Source organism: Pelodiscus sinensis, chromosome 20, assembly GCF_052426305.1.
Source record: "Pelodiscus sinensis isolate ZL-2025 chromosome 20, ASM5242630v1, whole genome shotgun sequence".
Lineage (NCBI taxonomy): Eukaryota > Metazoa > Chordata > Testudines > Trionychidae > Pelodiscus > Pelodiscus sinensis.
This window is the reverse complement of record NC_143071.1, coordinates 10,696,467-10,715,196: the sequence shown is the minus strand read 5'-3', so window position 1 is coordinate 10,715,196 and position 18,730 is coordinate 10,696,467. Positions and strand designations below refer to the sequence as shown.

General features: G+C 48.5%; 2 protein-coding genes across 5 annotated transcripts in view; one reads left to right on the top strand and one right to left on the bottom strand.

Moving 5' to 3' along the window:
* The window catches only part of LOC102457124 (sterile alpha motif domain-containing protein 9-like), a 225,967-nt gene that overhangs the window by 31,804 nt on the left and 175,433 nt on the right, over window positions 1-18,730 (bottom strand). The window lies entirely within an intron of this gene.
* Window positions 1-18,730, top strand: part of RHBDL3 (rhomboid like 3) — a 161,422-nt gene that overhangs the window by 66,880 nt on the left and 75,812 nt on the right. For all 4 annotated transcript variants that reach the window (XR_016347529.1, XM_006125163.4, XM_089771824.1 and 1 more), the window contains one exon: window positions 7,457-7,615. Coding sequence is in view for 3 of the 4 variants with exons in the window: in XM_006125163.4 (XP_006125225.1) it covers window positions 7,457-7,615 (159 nt within the window). In the remaining variant the exon portion in view is untranslated. The remainder of the gene's footprint in view (window positions 1-7,456; window positions 7,616-18,730) is intronic.

Genomic DNA, 18,730 nt, shown 5'->3' with positions numbered 1-18,730 from the left:
ACCTAACTTGGCGCGTGGAGGAAGACATATTGCATCGACTTTCTGCAGATCATTTGTTTTTGTTTTGTTTCCAGTCATCCACCCCCACTGACAGCTCCTGTATTGAGGCAACTCCTCCATCAACACACTAGCACGCCGGCTTGGTTCCAATGCATGCCGCAGACCCCTCCCCTCTGCTGTTAGCCCCTTCCCCTTTTTGGACCAGTCCATCGAAACAAAGCCACAACAAAGGAAGCTTTTCAACAGATGCCTTAGACTGGTCACAACCGTGGAGTCTGTGAGCCTCATTCCGCAGAGATTATCATAAGGGATGCAGTGACTCTATTCTAAAGCGCTCGAGTGAGCCGGTTGTCGGCTGCATGCTGAAGACAGGCGGCAGAAGCTTTCTGATTAGGGGCCCAGGCTGGCTCAGTGAGTGGGCTGGAGCTGTTACACACATGCTGCCTTTTAGAAACCATTGGCCTCGTGCAGAGGTCAGTTTTGTGCAGCGGGTTCTTCAGCTGCTCCGCTTGACGGAGAGCGCTGAGCCAGATTTCACGGTTGGTATGCTGTGCCCCTGCTGTCTGGGCCACTTGCCAACTCAGCCTTTCTTCTGCAGTGTCCAAACCAAGCCAGCCTAAAGGTGCAGGCATCCCAGGCTTTTGTTCACAGCGAGGGAAGAGGGAAGGTTGTTGAAATCCGTGTTGCTTTCCCTGAGCTCCCTTTTATGTCCAAAATGTTTCCATGGAAATCTACCTCCTGCACGGACATGCTCCTGTCCCGCCCCCCTTTCCTTCTACCATGGAAGCCAGCCAACAAGCTTGATATCATTATCTGCAAAGAGAGGCCACTGGGATGCCAATTCGTCTGAATCAAGTTTGGAAACTCAAAGGCAAATCTCCCAGCAACTGAGAGCTGGCTGAGATGAGGCCGAATTGGAGCTGCAGCACATTAGTCCAGGGCACTTGTGTGTCTCTAGTTTTCAAGCTTAGAAAGAAACAGGTTCAAACTGGTGCTCTTTCTGGCTTTCTCCTTTGCAACGTGTTGCATTTTGGGTGACCCGCTGTCCAGATAAGGATCCACGTTGGCAGCCCTTTGCCAGGAGTTGCCGAGGGTGGAACCCGCCTGTGGTGACCAGGCCCATGATGGTGATGGAGCTTCCTTGCAAAGGTGATATTGTTGGGTCCCAGTCCAGTGAGTCTCACAAAACTCCAGTCCCTAACTGGTGCTGAGGGGCAGCGTGGGTGGCTGCCAGAGCAGGCAAGGCTGGAAGGGCCCGGAGAACGGACGGCATTGTCAGCAACTGTGCGGCTCCGTCACAGATAAGGCGTTTTGGAAGGGGGAAAACATGCAGACATGGGTGGTGGGTATAAGAGACAGGGGAAGCCTGGCCCCACCCACACTCCGTTCCTAGCCCCCGCCCCACGTCCGTGCATCTCCCCGAGACTGTCTGGGATTCAGCCCTGTTGAGGCTGGGGCCAACCTGTCAGCTCTCTAGGGGCTGGGGCTGTCTGCTGCTGGGACCCTGTGCTCCGGCCGGGGCCAGGGAACACTGGGGCCAGCTGCCCTTTCCCCACTCCATTCTCCCGGGCTGGGGGGGGAGGGGAGAGGCGAATGCTGGGACCATATGCCACGCACTGGAGGAGGGGAAGCCTGAGGACACTTGGCTCCCACTGGGCTCTGAGTGGCAGGGGTGGGGCCTCAGTCAGAAGGGGTAGGGCTGGCGCTTCCCTCCCCCAGCCCTAAGTTCCAGAAATTTAGCTTGGATTCACCATGGAGCTCATGGACCTTTTGACTAAAGTATTGGACAGATCTTAAACTGTGTTCCCTTTGGATAAATTCAGAACCAGGCCTGCACTTCACACTTGGTCTTTTCCTTTCTGGTGGGGCAAAGCAACACCATGGATCCAAATACCTCAGAACTTTTGAGGCTCTCCTTTCCAAACTTGGTTACTTGGAACTATGTGTAGTTTTGACCCCAAACTGGGTAGGACTTGGGGCTTTGGGCTGCCAAGTTTTTATATTGGTTTAAAGCAATAAAAGTCAAAGCAAAATTGGGGTTGGAGGTTCAGGAGCCTGCACCAGCACAGAGAGAAAATTAAAATGGCTCCTTCCTTCAAACCCAAACTGCTATGCTTGCCACAGTCTGTCAATGACCTTTCCTCTGTCCTGACACCTATACTTCTGTGTAATTTAAACTAAGACTCATCTTTCTTTAAAATGCCTTGACTTTTTGGCTCCTTTTTGCTTAATCCCTTTGGGTATGTCTACACTACCCCCCTAGTTTGAACTAGGGGGGGTAATGTAGTCATACGGAGTTGCAAATGAAGCCCGGGATTTGAATTTCCCGGGCTTCATTTGCATAAAGCTGGCTGGTGCCATTTTTAAATGCCGGCTAGGTCAGACCCCAAGGTGTACAGAACGAGGTGTACAGGTGTAGAGGTGTACAGGTGTAGAGGTGTACAGCTAGTTCGGATTAGGAAGCGTAATCAGAACTAGCTAGTCCGTGCCGCGCGTAGCCACGCGGCATGGGGTCCGACCTAGCCGGCATTTAAAAATGGCGCCGGCCAGTTTTATGCAAATGAAGCCCGGGAAATTCAAATCCCGGGCTTCATTTGCAACTCCGTATGACTACATTACCCCCCCTAGTTCGAACTAGGGGGGTAGTGTAGACATACCCCTAATTTGTAAGGGGTGGGGAGAGGAATAGTCTTTAGCACAGAAATGGCGAAATGGTGAACAATTTTGTGTGTGGGGGGAGGGATGCAGGCTCAGGAGGGAGTTTGTAACAAAAAACAGGACTATGTAGCACTTTAAAGACTAACAAGATGGTTTATTAGGTGATGAGCTTTTGTGGGCCAGACCCACTTCCTCAGATCAAATAGTGGAATAAAATAGTCACAACCATATATACCAAAGGATACAATTAAAAAAAAGTGAACACATATGAAAAGGACAAATCACATTTCAGAACAGAAGGAGGATGCGGGGGGGGGGGAGGTAAATGTCTGTGAGCTAATGATATTAGAGGTGGGGAAATGTAAATGTCTGTGAGCTAATGGTATTAGAGGTGATAATTGGAGAAGCTATCTTTGTAATGGGTAAGATAGTTAGAGTCTTTGTTGAGACCGACACGTAGAGTGTCGAATCTTAGCATGAATGACAGTTCAGAGGATTCCCTTTCAAGTGCAGATTTAAAAGGTTTCTGGGGCAGGATGCAGGGAATTAAGTCGTTGAGACAGTGTCCTTTCTGGTTGAAATGGCAAGAAACTGTTTTTTCTTTGTGATCCTGTCTAATATCTGTTTTGTGGGCATTGGTCCTTTGGCGAAGTGTCTGAGACGTTTGTCCAATGTACATAGCAGACACACACTTTTGGCACATGATAGCATAAATTATATTTCTGGATGCGCAGGAATATGTGTTCTTGATCTTATAACTCACTTGGTTAGGCCCAATAATGGTATCAGCAGAGTGAATATGTGGACAAAGCTGGCAATGGGGTTTGTTGCAAGGGAAGGTACTAGGGTTGGTATTAGTGTGGTATGTCCTGTGGTTGTTGGTAAGAATCATCTTGAGGTTAGGTGGTTGTCTATAGGAGACTATGGGTCTGTCTCCCAGAGCTTCTTGGAGTTTAGTATCCTGTTCCAGTATAGGCTGTAATTTATTGATAATGTGTTGGACAGGTTTAAGTTGGGGGCTGTAGGTGATGACAAGTGGTGTTCTATTGTTGGTTTTCTTGGGTCTGTCTTGCAGGCTCCTGTGATGCTAATCGTGGCTCCCAGGAATTGGCCCTGAGGTTCCAGCGGCCCCTGTGTGCAGGGAGGCTCTGCCTGCACGCTGCTCTCATGCCTGCCAGTGCCACCCCCACAGCTCCCATTGGTTACAGTTACCAGCCAATGGGAGCTGCAGAGCCAGCACTCCGTATGCTGCCCCACCCCCAAGTGATGGCTTTGTAGCTCTCCTTGGCTGGGATCCATGTTCTGGGAGCTGCGTGGAGTCAAGGCAGGTAGGGACCCTGTCTTGTACCTGAGCCTCCACTGTGTCTCTAACCAGACTTTTAACTTTTCCGTTAAAAGCATTTTTGGAACAGAGCATCTAGATTGGCACGGACGCTTTTCCGCAAAAGCACTTTTTGCGGAAAAGCGTACGTGGCTAATCTAGACGCGCTTTTGCGCAAAAGAAGCCCCGATCGCCATTTTCGCAATCAGGGCTTTTTTGTGCAAAACAAATCTGAGCTGTCTGCACTGGCCCTTTTGCGCAAAAGTTTTGCGCAAAAGGGACTTTTGCCCGAATGGGAGCAGCATAGTATTTCCGCAAAAAGCACTGATTTCTTACAGTAGGAAGTCAGTGCTTTTGCGGAAATTCAAGCGGCCAGTGTAGACAGCTGGCAAGTTTTTCAGGAAAAGCAGCTGATTTTCCAGAAAAACTGACCAGTCTAGACACAGCCCCTTAGTTTTTGTTAATGACATTGTAATTTTTAAGATTTGCAATGCTTCATATTCCATCTCCTCAGGATACATGATAGGCTTGAGGCAGACCATGTGAGCTTAGAGCTGTCCTAATGTATGAATTGAGACTGATAATTTCCCTTATTCTCTCTAGAGTCACTTGGGAGCAGTATTCTTTTCTAGGCCAGAAGGAGCCTTGCAGTGGCCTCGTCTGACCTCCTCACACAGGCTAGAGAACCTCTCCCATTATTTCTTGCATCAAGCCACCAACTTTTGGTTGAGCTACTTCAGTGGTTCTCAAACTTCATTGCAGCGCGACCCCCTTCTGACAACAATAATTTTGGTGTGACCCCAGGACTCTGATAGCAGAGGTCTCTTTAATTTAGCAGGGATCAAGACTGGATGTCTTTCTACAAGTTATGATCTATCAGCGGTTGTCAGACTGTGAGTCAGCGTCCCAAAGTGGGTCATGACCCCATTTAGTGGGGTTGCCAGGGCTGACATTAGACTTGCTGGGGCTCGGAGTGGGGGAGGGGGAAGCCAGTGCTCGAATAGTTCAGCACTGGGTGGTTGAGCCTGCCTGATGCCTGCCACCCAGGACTGAAACATTTGGGCATTGGCTTCTAAAGCCAGCCCTGGCAACCCCACTAAACGGGGTCATGACCCATTTTGGGACGCTGACTCAGTTTGACATCCCTTGAGAGATCATAACTTGAAGAGAGACATCCAGTCTTGATTTAAAGACTTCATGTGGGGGAGAATCCTCCACATCTTAGGTACATTGTTGCAATGATTGATTGCCCCCTTATTAAAAAAATGCCTCTTTTTCCTAGTCTCAGTTTGTCTTGCTTCAGTGTCCAGCACTGGATCTGTAATGCCTTCATCTGCTAGATTAAAGAGACCTCTGCGATCAGAAATCTTCCGGCATAGCTACCGATGGACTGAGATCAAGTCACCTCTTCGCCTTTACTTGCATTGATTAGATTGAGCTTCTTAAATCTCTCAGGATATGTCTACACTACCCTCCTATTTCGAAATAGGAGGGTAATGTAGGCATACCGCAATTGCAAATGAAGCCCAGGATTTGAATTTCCACGAGGAGTAACGGTAGTTCGAACTAGGAAGCCTAGTTCGAACTACCTAGTTCGTGCCCCGTGTAGCCGCGCTGCACGGGGTTCGAACCAGCCGGGATTTAAAAATGGCGGCGCCCGGCTTATGCAAATGAAGCCCGGGAAATTCAAATCCCGGGCTTCATTTGCAATTGCGGTATGCCTACATTACCCCGCTAGTTCGAAATAGCGGGGTAGTGTAGACATACCCATAGTCTAAGGCAGATTTTCCAGCTCTTGAATCATTTTTCTTCTCTGCTCATCCAGATCTGTTTTGTATTGTTGTACGTGGCTGTCAATGGCTACTAGTCTCTATTCCCTTCCCCCTCCCACCCCCCGGGGAAGCGCCTGTGTTTCAGGGGTGGCTGGTGCAGGTAATATTTTTCAAACAGGGTGAGATCCTTTTTAGGGAGAAAGTGCTCGACAAGCAAGGCAAGTTATGTTGTCTGTGCCCGGTATTTGACAGGATAAGGAATCTGAAAATCTCTGTAAGCCTTCTGGCTGCCTGCCTGCCAGGAGCAAATGTTGACAGTTTTAACTTCGCAAATAAAAGCATGAACAGAAATGAACACTCCATTAAATGGATCCATTGGCCAAACAGTGCAGTACCTGCCGAGACATGGTAGGGTGTATTTACTTGGAGATGCAGACTCCAAGAGAGATCTATGAGCTTGTGAGACAAGACGAAGGCTGTAGGTAAAAGAAGTGGGAATGAGGAGGCCGATGGGAACATTAATGGGGCATGTCTGCTCTCTGAATAGAATCCAGAGGAGAAGAGGTGGTATCTGAATGCCGAGCTGAGGGAGGGAGGTTCTTTTGTCCTCATAACCCTATGTGTCTCATGCTCTGGATTAGGAATTAACTTTAGAAAGCAGGTGCTTGCAATCCTGCAGGTACTAGAGCTTTGGGGTTGTGTCTCTGCTTGCTGGCAGTTTGGCGTGGTCACTCTCTCAAGAGCCAGGCCTCTCCTCCTTTCTAGCTAGGTGGGCTCTCGTGTGCCTGACTGGATGTGATCACCATCCCAAGCGGCCAGCAACCAAAGCCCTCAGGCTGCTCTCTAGGGAAATGCAGGGGTTTGCTTTTCTGCTCACCGATGTCTTCTCTTGCTCTCCCTTCTGTGTTCACCTGGAGCATCCCTCCCTGCCTCAGGCAGACATAACCTTTACATTCTGCAGCCCTGACACGGCATCCAGGACAGTGTCCCTCCACCTAGTATAACTGGCTGCCTACTACTGATTGGGTGATGGTAGAGGAGTTCTCCCCATCAAGAGCAGCAGTTGAACCTAGGGCAATGGGGGGCGGAGCCCCCAGCTCTGCCCCTTCTGCCTGAGGCCCCACCCCTGCCACCCAAGACCCAGTAGGAGCCTAGTGCCCCTACCCCCCTCACTATAGGGTTAGGCCACCCTACCCCAATGGGCAATACATGGCCTTAGTCCTCCCCTCCCAAGCACAGGGGAAGGGCAGGGCAAGTGGCACCAGCCTTCCTTGGCCCCAGCTGGAGCACAGGGGAGAGGGAGGGTGAGTAGCACATAGCCCCAACCCCTGGAGGGCTGATGGCTCGTCCCCAGCCTTAGCAGGGCTGAATCCCAGACAGCCCAGGGGAGATGCCCTGAAGTGGGGCGGGACCTGGGGGCAGAGGGTGGGCAGTGCTGGGCTGGCAGTTTGTGAAGGCGTTGCTTTCCCCTACCTCTTATACCCGCCGTCCATGCTCCCCATCCCTTGTACCGAGAGCTGCACTGCAGCCCACAGTGCTACCTGCCAAAGGGATACCGTTGTGATGGCGTGCGTGGCAACGTGTCACTCTGCAGCAACACTGCTGCCATCCCAGCGGGGCCTGTGGCTGACCCCTCCAGAGGTCGGCATTGTAGGCGCTGTGTCATGCTGAGCATATAACTCTTGCTTTGTTTTCTCCCTCTCAGTTCGACCCCGAGAGCACTGGCTACATCAGCACTGAGAAATTCCAAAACCTCCTCCAGAGACACGGCTCTGAGCTGGACCCACACAAGCTGGAGGTCCTCTTGGCCTTGGCAGACAACAATTCAGACGGGAAGATCTGTTACCAGGACTTCGTCAACCTGGTAAGTCAAGTGAGCCAGACGGAGGAGCAGCTTTCAGCCCCAGGTGCTGGGTTTGTGTCTGACATTCTGTTTCCAGCAACGATTTTGGCTGGGTCCCGCCTGCGAACGCTGGGTGCGGTTTTCCAAAGCGCGCCGCGCACTGATGTTGAGGGTAAAGCTCCCTTCAACTTCAGTGGAAACAAAGTTAGGCCAGTGCTGGGCACTTCTGAAAGTCCTCCCCCTCCCCCACACTGTCTCTTTTAAAGGCATTTAGAAGATGCCATCCCTGGGACGTTCCTTCTCCTCCCTCTGCCCTTCCAGCTGTCAAGTGTTCTGGAGTATGGCGGCCGGCTGGGAGATTCACACTTTCAGAGGCAGCACGGAGCCTCCAGCTATTCTCAGCCTTTGCTTAGATGAGCTGGCTCACCTGGCTGCTTGGGTTCTGATGACACAGGCTGCACGTTTGCATTAAGCCCCGTGCAGGGCTGATTTCCAGCCTGGAAACTGCCAGGCGGGACCGTTCCTGTTGACCTGCTGTGCAGGATGGCGAGTAATGAAAGAAAAAAGGGTTCTGTTTGACTTCCCATTGCCCCCAGCCCTAGGATTTCCTTCCTCAGCCTAGGCACCTAGGAGCAGAAATGATCATTATCCAAATTGGGTGCCGAGAGCTGTTGGCAGCCATAGCCCCTGGACCCTGAAAACTGACCGTGTGGTTCCTGTCCCACTGCAGAGAGGCCTGGGAGATGGGTAAGGTTTTCAAATGCACCAAAGTGCCATTTTCAAAAGTGACCTGGGGTGTGTCTGCACTGGTGTGATTGGGGCATGGGTAGGCTTACCTGCATGGGTAACACTAGCATCTTGCACACGGCAGTATAGGCTTCAGCACAGGCTGGCAACACAACTGTGGGGAGTCTGGGATTCTATTCTGGTTGCTATCTCATGCTGAAACCTGAGCTGCAGTATAATCACTGCCACTGTTACCTAATTAAAGCTGGCCTGGGTATGGCTCCCCACACTATAATACATCTTCACTTGCTGTGTACACATACCCATAGGCACGGCTGGATTAAGACCTTTAGAGGCCCTAAACACTGAAAAGATTATGGTCCCCCCCCCCCATATGTAATTCAAAATAAAAACAATACTATACCGTAAAATCTTTTTGTGTGTGTGTGTGTGTGTATGTGTGCCCCTGCTTTGCTAGTGCCCTAAGCACGTGCTTAGTTTGCCTATTGGATAATCCAGCCCTGCCCATAGGCACTTGGGAATCTGAATTTCATTGACTTGCCATGAGACCATGGGCATGTCTTCACTACAGGTTGGATCAAAGGGCAGCAACCGATCCAGCAGGAGTTGATTTATCATGTCTGGTATAGAGACTATAAATCAACCACCAAGCACTGTCCTGTCAGTTCTGGTACTCCACCAAAACAAGAAGAGTAAGTGGAGTCAATGGGCAAGCGTCAGCTGTCGACTTTCTGCTGATGATACTGTGGTAAGCAGACCTAAGTACATCAACTTTAGCTATGTTGTTCACCTCGCTGAAGTTGCATAACTTAAGTTGACGGCCCACGCTAGTGCAGACAACGCCCTAGACTCCTAAGGTTCCAATGTCATCTGTGCACTTTTGAAAATGTTCCTCTTCATTTCTGTCTCGCTGGCCTCTGGCTATGGGATCTCTTTGTGACTAGGATCACACACGGAGCACTAGAAATAGTCTTGTGCTCCATAAACAGCTACTGCTGTGAAAACAAGGGGGAGAAACTGTGACTTTTGACAAGTTGGCTCCTCGTGCTCTGCTCTCATCTGCCGACAAGCACAGAGACCTGCTTTCTTAGGCAACCCACCCTTCCCAGAGGTTCTCGGATGATAGCAAACATCCCCCCCTTTTTTTTTCCCATCGTGCACTCTCCGTTTTTCTCGATATGTCAGTTGATATATTGCATGTTGTTTGTTCAAAGGTAGATTTTTCTCTGGGTAGCTGTAGGTCTAGGAATCTCATGCTGTATAAAAAATTCCAGCTAAGCCTAATCCACATCTGATTAGTTTAATGAATGAGGCACTGAGCTGTAATAATTTGCCAGTTCAGGAGCCAGCATAAACTGTGAAAATGACCAGTGTGGCTGCCCGATATTGAAATAAAACCAGCAAGCAACCCGCCCAAGGAGAGAGAGGCCAGCCCAGACTCTGAAGCTGAAAACTGAAGCCAGGAGCATCCTTAGAATTTATGGAGCTCTATGTAGTACTATTAAACTGGTGCCCTATGCCCAAAGGCAGCCAGGCACGGGGCATGATTTTAGAGATGTGATTTTATAATCGTAAGCAACACGCTAATGACATGTTTCTAGACCCTCTCCGGAGGCAGCGAAGTCATGGAACAGAGCTAGGAAGAGGCGGGTGGGTGGACAGTAAGACCCAGTGGTGCCTCATATTTTCGGGTGTCCTATGCAGCTGTATATTCTGCGTATGCGTGAGGACTGCCCTGCCTCCACCCCCAATTCCTCCAGATCCCACTACAAACACTTGCTAGCTTCTGGCTACATTACTCATTCCAAACTGCTTCCCGCCACTGCCTTCCTGACTCTCTCTTCCCTGCCGCCTCCTCTCTGGAGAGCAGCGGCACCGTTTTGAGAACATGAAGGGTGGAAAGATGGGTTGCACTGACCACAGAGCGTGGCAGGGTGATAGGGAAGAGACAGGTTAGGGCATGATCTGGCACATACTGAAGTCACTGGCCCTAAGGGTGAAATCCTGCTCCCATTACCTCTTTGGTTTCCCCATCAATAACTTTGGAAGGACAGCTCGCTCGTGCCTCACCGTGGAGGCCCAGCTGAAAGATGCTGCATGGTCTCACTGCAGAGTGTTACTGTAGTTAAGGGCCATTTCTCTTGGCCTCCCGTTACACTGTAAGCTCCCTCGGTGTATTCTGCAGTTCTCAATGAATACAAGAAAAGCCTACCAGGACTGCACTCTCATGCATCTGGTTCACAACCTCGGCAATGGGTGAACAGGGCAGTGAAATTTCCTTAGGTTGAGGCACTGAAATAGATCCGTCGAGTTCAGTTATTCGGTCTCAGCGGTGCTTTGTGTGGTTTTAGATACACATCTGAAGTGCTGCAGCAATGAAACTGAATGCGGTGGGTTTGGGGAGGAATCTCCTCTCCCCACTAGCTGACGTGGTCAATAATTCCCGATGCTCAATGGTAAACAAATTTCATGCATTCAAAGCCTCCTGTGAGCATTTTAAGCCTTTTTGGGGGCAAGTATCATTAAACTCTTTTACAGGTAGAGGGAAACTGAGGCAGAGTTGCAGTAACTTGCCCAAGGCCGCAGAGTGAAATGTTGTTAGCAGAACCAGAGGCCTTTCTGGCTATTAACCAACAGGCTTAGTCCCAATGAAAATGTGAGTGATGGATCTAACACTAGGAGTGCAGAGAGCTGACTGGAACCCATCCTCCAGAGAAACCTTTTTGACCCTGGCACATGGTTCCCAGTTGCAGGACAGGGAGTTTCCTCCTAAGAGAGACCATCCTGAATCATTTCTGGCTGAAATGCTTGTAAAGGAATGAAAATGTCATTAGACTTTATGGCGTTAGCCTGGTAGGACATCAATCGCTTCTTATCACCTGTCCCTTCATCTCCCTCATTTACTTACTTGCTCTAGCTAATCAATAGACCCGCAGATGCTGAAAAGCTAAATTACTTCTAAGTGGTGCTGCTTCTTCACCTCCTCCAGACTGTTCAGTGGGTGCAATAAATCCAAGTCAGCTTTTCTGTTCTGTAGCCTTCCACTCCTTCCCCCACTCCTCTCCTCCCCAGCTTTATGCCATGCTCCTGCTGGAGAAATAGGGAAAGAACACCAGGGCTGTGTCTACATTGGCACCCTTTTCCGGAAAAGGGATGCTAATGAGACACTTCGGAATTGCAAATTCCGCAAGGATTTAAATTTTTCCTGCAGCATTTGCATGAACATGGCTGCCGCTTTTTTCCGGCTCGGGGCTTTGCCGGAGAAAAGCGCCAGTCTAGACGGGATCTTTCGGAAAATAAAGCCTTTTCCGGAAGATCCCTTATTCCTGATTTTAAGTAGGAATTCCAAAGTGTCTCATTAGCATCCCTTTTCCGGAAAAGGGTGCCAATGTAGACACAGCCCAGAAGAATGAGGAACATGATTGGAGCAAGCATGGATGAGATTTCTGTAAAACTAGCCCATCTGGTTCATTCCATAGCTGGGCTCTGCCCTGTTTGTGTACAAGCAAGTCTGGTCTAATGTAGGGATGTTAGATATTGCTTAATTGAACAGCTGAGTAACCTCATGAATTCTTATCGGTGATTCGACTATCCTATAGTCCCCAGGGGTGGTCCCCAGTGCGCTCTGGCTCCACTCCCAAGGAGCCCCCTGCCACTCTGCACTGCTGCTTCTCTATCAGAGGCAGCAGCAGGGGGTGCCAGGCAGGAGCTGGTCCGCAAGGGGAACCAGTTTAAAAACCAGCTCCCCTCACGGACTGGCTGCCTGTCGCCCCACACTGCTGCCTCTGATACAGAGGTGGCAGCAGCCCCTGGACTGAGCTCCTGGACACAGCATGAGCCAGAACCGAGCGGGGCAGCCCGCTTGGCTCCTAGTACACTTTAAATGCAGAGCTGCAGCAGGGGCAGGCTCCAGACTGAGTGGAGCTGCTGGCCAGCCTGCTAAAAGGTTTATTTTGGGGGGGGGAAGGGAATGCGTGTAGCCTATAGCATTAACCAATAAGCTTTTGCTGATTGGCTAATTGGTTACTCAACTACACTATTACATCCCTAGTCTAATGATAAAGCCCTGCCGGGGAGCTGGGTTCTGTTCCTGCCCTGGCCTTTGGGTGTCTTTGGGCAAATTATTTCCCTGCTCTGTGCTTCTGCTCCATCTGCTCTGAGTTTGTGAGCCCATGGGGACAGGAAGGGTCTCCTGCTCAGTGTTGGATTCTGAGCTTGATTGGGGTCCGTCAAGAGAACACGAAAACATTTTAGGCATAACCTCAAATCACATATCAATAGAGTTGCCAGGTGCCCGGTATTGACCTGGACAGTCCGGTATTTTTGCCTCCTGTTTGGTAAAAAATTTCAGATTTTTTTCCCAGTCAGGAGGCAAAAATCCCAGGTGCTTTCTTGGGTAGATGTCTGTCCCGGAGCAGGAAGACAAGAGGGCAGACAGCTGCTGGCAACCTGTTAGGGCCAAAAAGCCTCAAAGGCATTTCTTAAAGGGGCCATGCTGTTTTTTCTCCCTCAACAACTCTGGTCTCCCCCCTTTTTTTTCCCAGTGGGTTTTCTTTTGGGGGGGGGACATGTTTGGTATTTTTGGTCAAACCATCTGGCAACCTGTCAGCCGACGGTCAGGGCAGTGAGTCCCTTATGACCGGCTGAAGTTCTTTTAAATTGTGCTTGGTTCTGTTACAGCAACTGAAGGAGTCAGGTTAAAGCTTAAACAGTTACTATTTTATTGTTACAGGGTAAATTTAGCTGTTAAATGCTACTACTGTGTTACAGATAACACAGACACTACAAAGGACAGGACAGAAATTACACTAATAAGTTACTTACAGGTACCATGAAACCCTTTGGTTCTCTGAGCTCTTATTAAATGCATGCAAAATAGACACATAGCAGGTATATATTCTCACCCCTGCGTTCCAGACTTGGCGTGGCCAGCGTCTTTCTCTCAATCCCTCGGGAAGAAGTAGGGCGAGGTTGGGCGTCCCACAGACCTCGGGAGACAATCAATACCTGCCAGCAGGTATAGATGATTGGAGCTCAAATAGGGTGGGCTGCTGAACCTCTTTTATACCCCTTGGGTCATGTAGGCTTCTTCCTGGGCTCAAGTCTGCCATTAAGGAAAAATGGCTTTGAATGCCAAGTTTCCCACGAAGGGTGCAAAGCATAATTTACACCTGGGAAAATGCAGACAATGGGCACCTCTAGTATGTGATGGGCGAAGATTCCTCTCTGGGACAGTGCAGGCGTGTCAATTACTGGTACTAGCCATCAGGGCGACGGGAGGCCCCGGGTCATCAGCTAGCCCATTTACTGTCTGGTTTCTGTTTATGGTAGAGTCAGGGACAGGTAGCAAACCTGTGTTCCCAGGGCATCAAAGGCTGACTGCCTTTCTCTTGCTCTCTGGGGGGGGTAAAACAAGATGGGGCTCGTGGAAAAACAAGATGGGGTTTTGTGTCTGGCTACACAACCCTACCTATCAAAAGACAGGAAAGAGCTCACAAAGGGCAGAACTGAACGGTCTAAGTCTAGCCTGGTCCTGCAGATAGCCTCCTCTTTAGGGTTGCTGAGTTGTGTGAAAGATGTTCAAAGCAGAACTCTTTCTACTCCTGAAAGTGACTGACCATCAGTGTTCCCTGTAAGCTAAGCACTTCGGCAGCCACCCAGGAGAGAGTCAAATGCCGCTCAGGTGATTAGCAGAGCGCCCACAGCGAGCAACATGTTTCTACTGGTGGTGCATATCTGCACGTCTTGGTGAACATGACAAAATTTAAGTATCAGAGGGGTAGCCGTGTTAGTCTGAATCTGCAAAAGTGACGAGGAGTCCTGTGGCACCTTATAGACTACACTTCAGTTAGTCTATAAGGTGCCACAGGACTCCTCGTCGCTATGACAAAATTTATTCTGCACATGGATGGAAAGAATTAGAGGGAACATTGCTGGTCATCCTTTACTTAGCCCAGTAGTGGGCAATCTGTGACCCATTTGGGTGCCATCTGCAGCCCATTCACCCTGTCTCTGCTGCCCCCCCTGCACTTTTGGAGGGCCCATGAATTGGCTGATTCATGCTCTGTTCCCGCTCCTCCCCTCCTTTTCAGAGCCACTATTTCAATGCAAAAATGCATTGGAAATACCTGCAATCTAATGCCTGCGGTACGAGGCCCTATGAGTGTGATGAACTTCCATGTGGCACAAGCAGTGATACATCTCCTTCGGGGGAATGAGGTGACATTGCAATAGATGGGGAAACCTGGGATGTTTCATGTATCTATAAAAGCTCAGTACCAGGAGAGCTCATTTTTATTATTATCAAGGAAAGCCTGGCATGACACCATGAATTACGCTGATGAGCGCTTACAAATAGCTAAAAAGGAGCATGTATGACAGACAGGTAATACCTTACATGTACATGTCCTTGCCTTCCATTAAAGAACTTGGACGTCTAGACTTCAGATACAGCCATTGCGGTCTTGTGTGAGGAATCGCTTACAGCAACGGAGACCCTGGTGCACTAATAAATAAATAACTTGTGTTGGGTAATAATTAAATACCTCTGCCTTTTGCTCTTATTCCAAGGATTGATTTTCCTATTCCTATGGCATAGTTAGTGTGATGAATTGATCTGCTTTCAAAGATTGTGGTGATGAATCTCAGGGAGGAGAACATAGATCGTCTGTTCCACATTTCACCACCGGCACTTTACGAAGGTGGCTGGGTGTTTTTCTATAAATATTTATGAGTGAACACTCCGAATTGTTAAAACATTATTGATTAGCTTCTTGTGGGCCTATCAAACAAGTCCACGTTACCGTGACTTTTTTAGCAGCAATCACCAGAGCCAAAAAGGGCACTAATAGAAGGGAGGTTGCTGCAGAGGTCCAGCCAGGTGGGGCAGGTTTCAGTGGCCATGTCTGATGTGGTTGGTAATGTAGGGAAGGAGGGAGATCCCTGGGTTCCTGTGTGTCACAGAAGCAGTTCATGAGTTTCTTCACAAATTTTGCCCACGGGGAGGAAGGGATGTAAAATCCCATTTAATTAGTTAACTGGTTAAACATATAAACGCCTGGGCCTGCTGCAGACAGGGGCTGCTCTGGATGACTAGAGCAGCTCATGTCTGTGGTGAGAGTAGCCCCCTACCCATGGTCGGCAGGAAGCTGCTTCAGCCCCCACCCATTAACCATCCCTACAGGGTGGGTAGGCTGGGTGTGCTGTTTGCTGTTACCTGGAGCCTGAGAGTCAAACAAAAAGCCCCTCATACAGGAAGTCAAGTATTATACCAGGGATCAGGAGACCTGGGTTCTCTTCCCATCTCTTCCACTGCAATCTTGGCCACTCTGTTCCACCCTGCCCTGTTTCTCCTGCCATCCTCTGTGTGTCTGCTCTCCATAGGCCATCAGCTCTTGCAGGCAGGAACCGTACGTAGCCAGAGTACAGACTATGGCAATGGCTCAGAACATGGGGCTCCCGCAGCTGCCAAATACTCTGCAGCCGAGCCAGGAACTGAGCTCTGGTTAGAAACAGGACTTCCTGGCTGTGTGGGAGGAAGCCTGGAAGCCCTGGATCTCTGACCCTGGGCAGTCTGCATGGTGGGGCTACCCGAGGGCCATATATACCAGAAGCCCAGGCTGGATGGAAGCCCACCAGGGCAGGAAACCTGTCTGTGCTCCCTCAATCTTGATATATTTTCACAAAAAACTTGGGGTCTAAATCTATAATGTCCTATGAAAATTCCTGACCAGTTCCCATCCTGGATGCATTACAGCCTACCTCTCCTCTTACACCCTGCCTCTCGGATCAGCCAGGCATTTTCTACTGGTGTCCCCAGGAGTTGGTCTGCAGGGACTAATGGAAGCATGTTTTTGGTGGATGACCTTCTGCTCTGGAATTTGCGCCGTCAGTTAGTCCAGTGCAGCCAAAATTGGCAGGACCTTCTGAGCCTGCTTTGAAGCTCATCTTTTAAACTAGGGTTTTCCTTGAGAGTGGCAGCTTTGTGGGATGGGGTAACCTGGGAGCAGGTTTCACTGGAGGTCAGCTGATTTTTTTGTCAGTATGTCGATGTGGTTGATGATGGTCAACTGTCTTCACCCCCACCCCCGCAGTGGCTCAACCACATAAGAGGTGATCAACCAACAAATGCTTCCATGTTAGTTTAAGTGGAATAGGCTTGTGTTTTGGAGCTACGTGTCCTGGCAGGGCGCCATTTCATATGATATATGGGCTCAGAAAAACTAGGGTGACGGCATTACGTATACATCTTAAGACGGATCACATACATAATCGAAAATAACAAGTAGTCCTGTAGCGCGTGCTCTCTCTCTCTCTCTTTCTGTACATATATATCTACAGTGCTTTTTTTGTAAGAAAGAAGATGCCGGTACTCCGGGGGGGAGGAAAGTTGTTGAGCAAAAAAAAAAAAGATGTATTAAGTTATGCAGGGAAAATGGGTGTCGTTACGCACCTATACGATTGTTAGTCTCTAAGGTGCTACAGAACTATTCATTTGTAAAAGTTACAGACCAACACAGCTACCCCTCTGAACTTTAAAACAGAAAAGAGCATGTGTGTAATATGTGTAATATGAAGGGTGAGCAAATTCTACTTCTAGTTATTCATATTCTTTAAGCATATAGTTTACACTTTCTTTGTCCCGTCTGCGTTTGTTTTCTGGAAATATTCTAATGAACAAGCTTATTGGTCCTGGATTTTTTGTGGAAATACTGATTTCTAAGCAAATCTTGGAGGATATTTACAAAAAGCCTCATATAGAATTCTAAACCACACTGGAAACTTAAGAGTTGTTCATCCTATAAGGGATCATATGCATTACCAACATGCCTTTGCTTGAGTTTCTAATAGTGAAAACTTGTAACAGTCTGCTTCAGAATCATTTACAGACCCAAAAGTATCTCTAAAAATCATTTGGCAAACAATTAAGTATAATGAATACATTCTACAACACTGAAGTCTGCCGATGCAGTTCACAGAGTGAAAAGCATCAGGTAAATGAATAATTTTGAATGATTTTTCTCATCTATATGTATGAGAACCACATTGAGTAAGTATAAACCATAATGCTGCCTCATATACATATTTTATGTATAAAAGACCATGTTTTCAAGACTCTACAAAGAACAGCAAAAAGCAATCACACGTGGCTTTTTCTCTGTGAGAGACACAGGGAAGAAAAGCTGCTTGCTGGAAAAATGAATATGCATTTTGTTTATGTCTATCATCCAGTTGGTTTTTGTTGGCGTAGAGGAGACCCTAAAAGCACACAATGAACGTGCTGGCTGTAAACAAACAGCATCGGCTGCAGGAGGAGATAAAGCCCAAAGTTGTTTAACTAACATTGCTACCTTCTGAGATGAGATGATCCAGAAAGTAATTACAGATGAGACATTATTTATTGGCCTGAACACGCTTTGCCTTTGGCAGCCGGGGATCTCACAGGTCAGCTTTTTCACAGTGTCCTGTGAGTCCAACAATGCCAAGCAGCAGGGCTACGGATCCCTGTAGTGATGGAGTCTCTGCTTCCCGACCAAGCATTCTTTCTTTTCTCTCTGGAAACATGGGACAGATTTGTTACCTCAGACAAACCAGGCGACCCGCCTGCCACACCAGGCTTTTCCTCAGATGTGGCAGCAGAGCCAACGTATGGTACAGTGCAGCCAGCAGCCTGGCTTCTGTTATGATACAAAATAGAGGAGTCAGGCATACAAAGCAATTTCCAAGCTGCTGTGATAACTTGTAATACAGTAGAGTTATTACCTGGCATTATGCCTTGTGCTTACAGTTTTCTCTTATGCAAGTCACTTGGATAGGTCATGGCCCTACAATATGTAAGGAAGGAAATTTCAGACTAAGGCCTAGTGTGCTTTGCAAGTATAGCTACGTTGGCAAACCTCCCACTGGAAGTGCAGCTTATACCTGAAGAAGAGTGCTTTGCGGGGATAGCTTACACCAGTTCAGGGCCATCCTTAACTCTATGCAGAATATGCACCTGTGTAGGGCACCAGAAAATTTGGGGCACCAGTGGGTCTTAGTGTCCACCCAGCTACCTCTTCCAATCCCTGTTTTGTGGTTCTGCTTCCTCTGGAGAGGAGCTAGTTAACTTAAAAGTAAAGAAGCCTGCCACTATTAGTAGAGCACTGAACCTGTAAAAGTGCCATTCAGGTGGTAATGAAGCCATTTAACAGGCATTTGCCAACCCCAGGTATATACTATCAGTTTCTGAAGTTACTGTGTTAGTCGACAGGAGCTTAGTATAATATTAGCTTTAAAATATTTCATTAATGTGTTGCTAAAGATCATAAAATCACATCTCTAAAAATCATCCCGTTGGCTGTACATTCAGGCATAGGACACCAATTTTATAGGGTCCCATAAATCCTATAA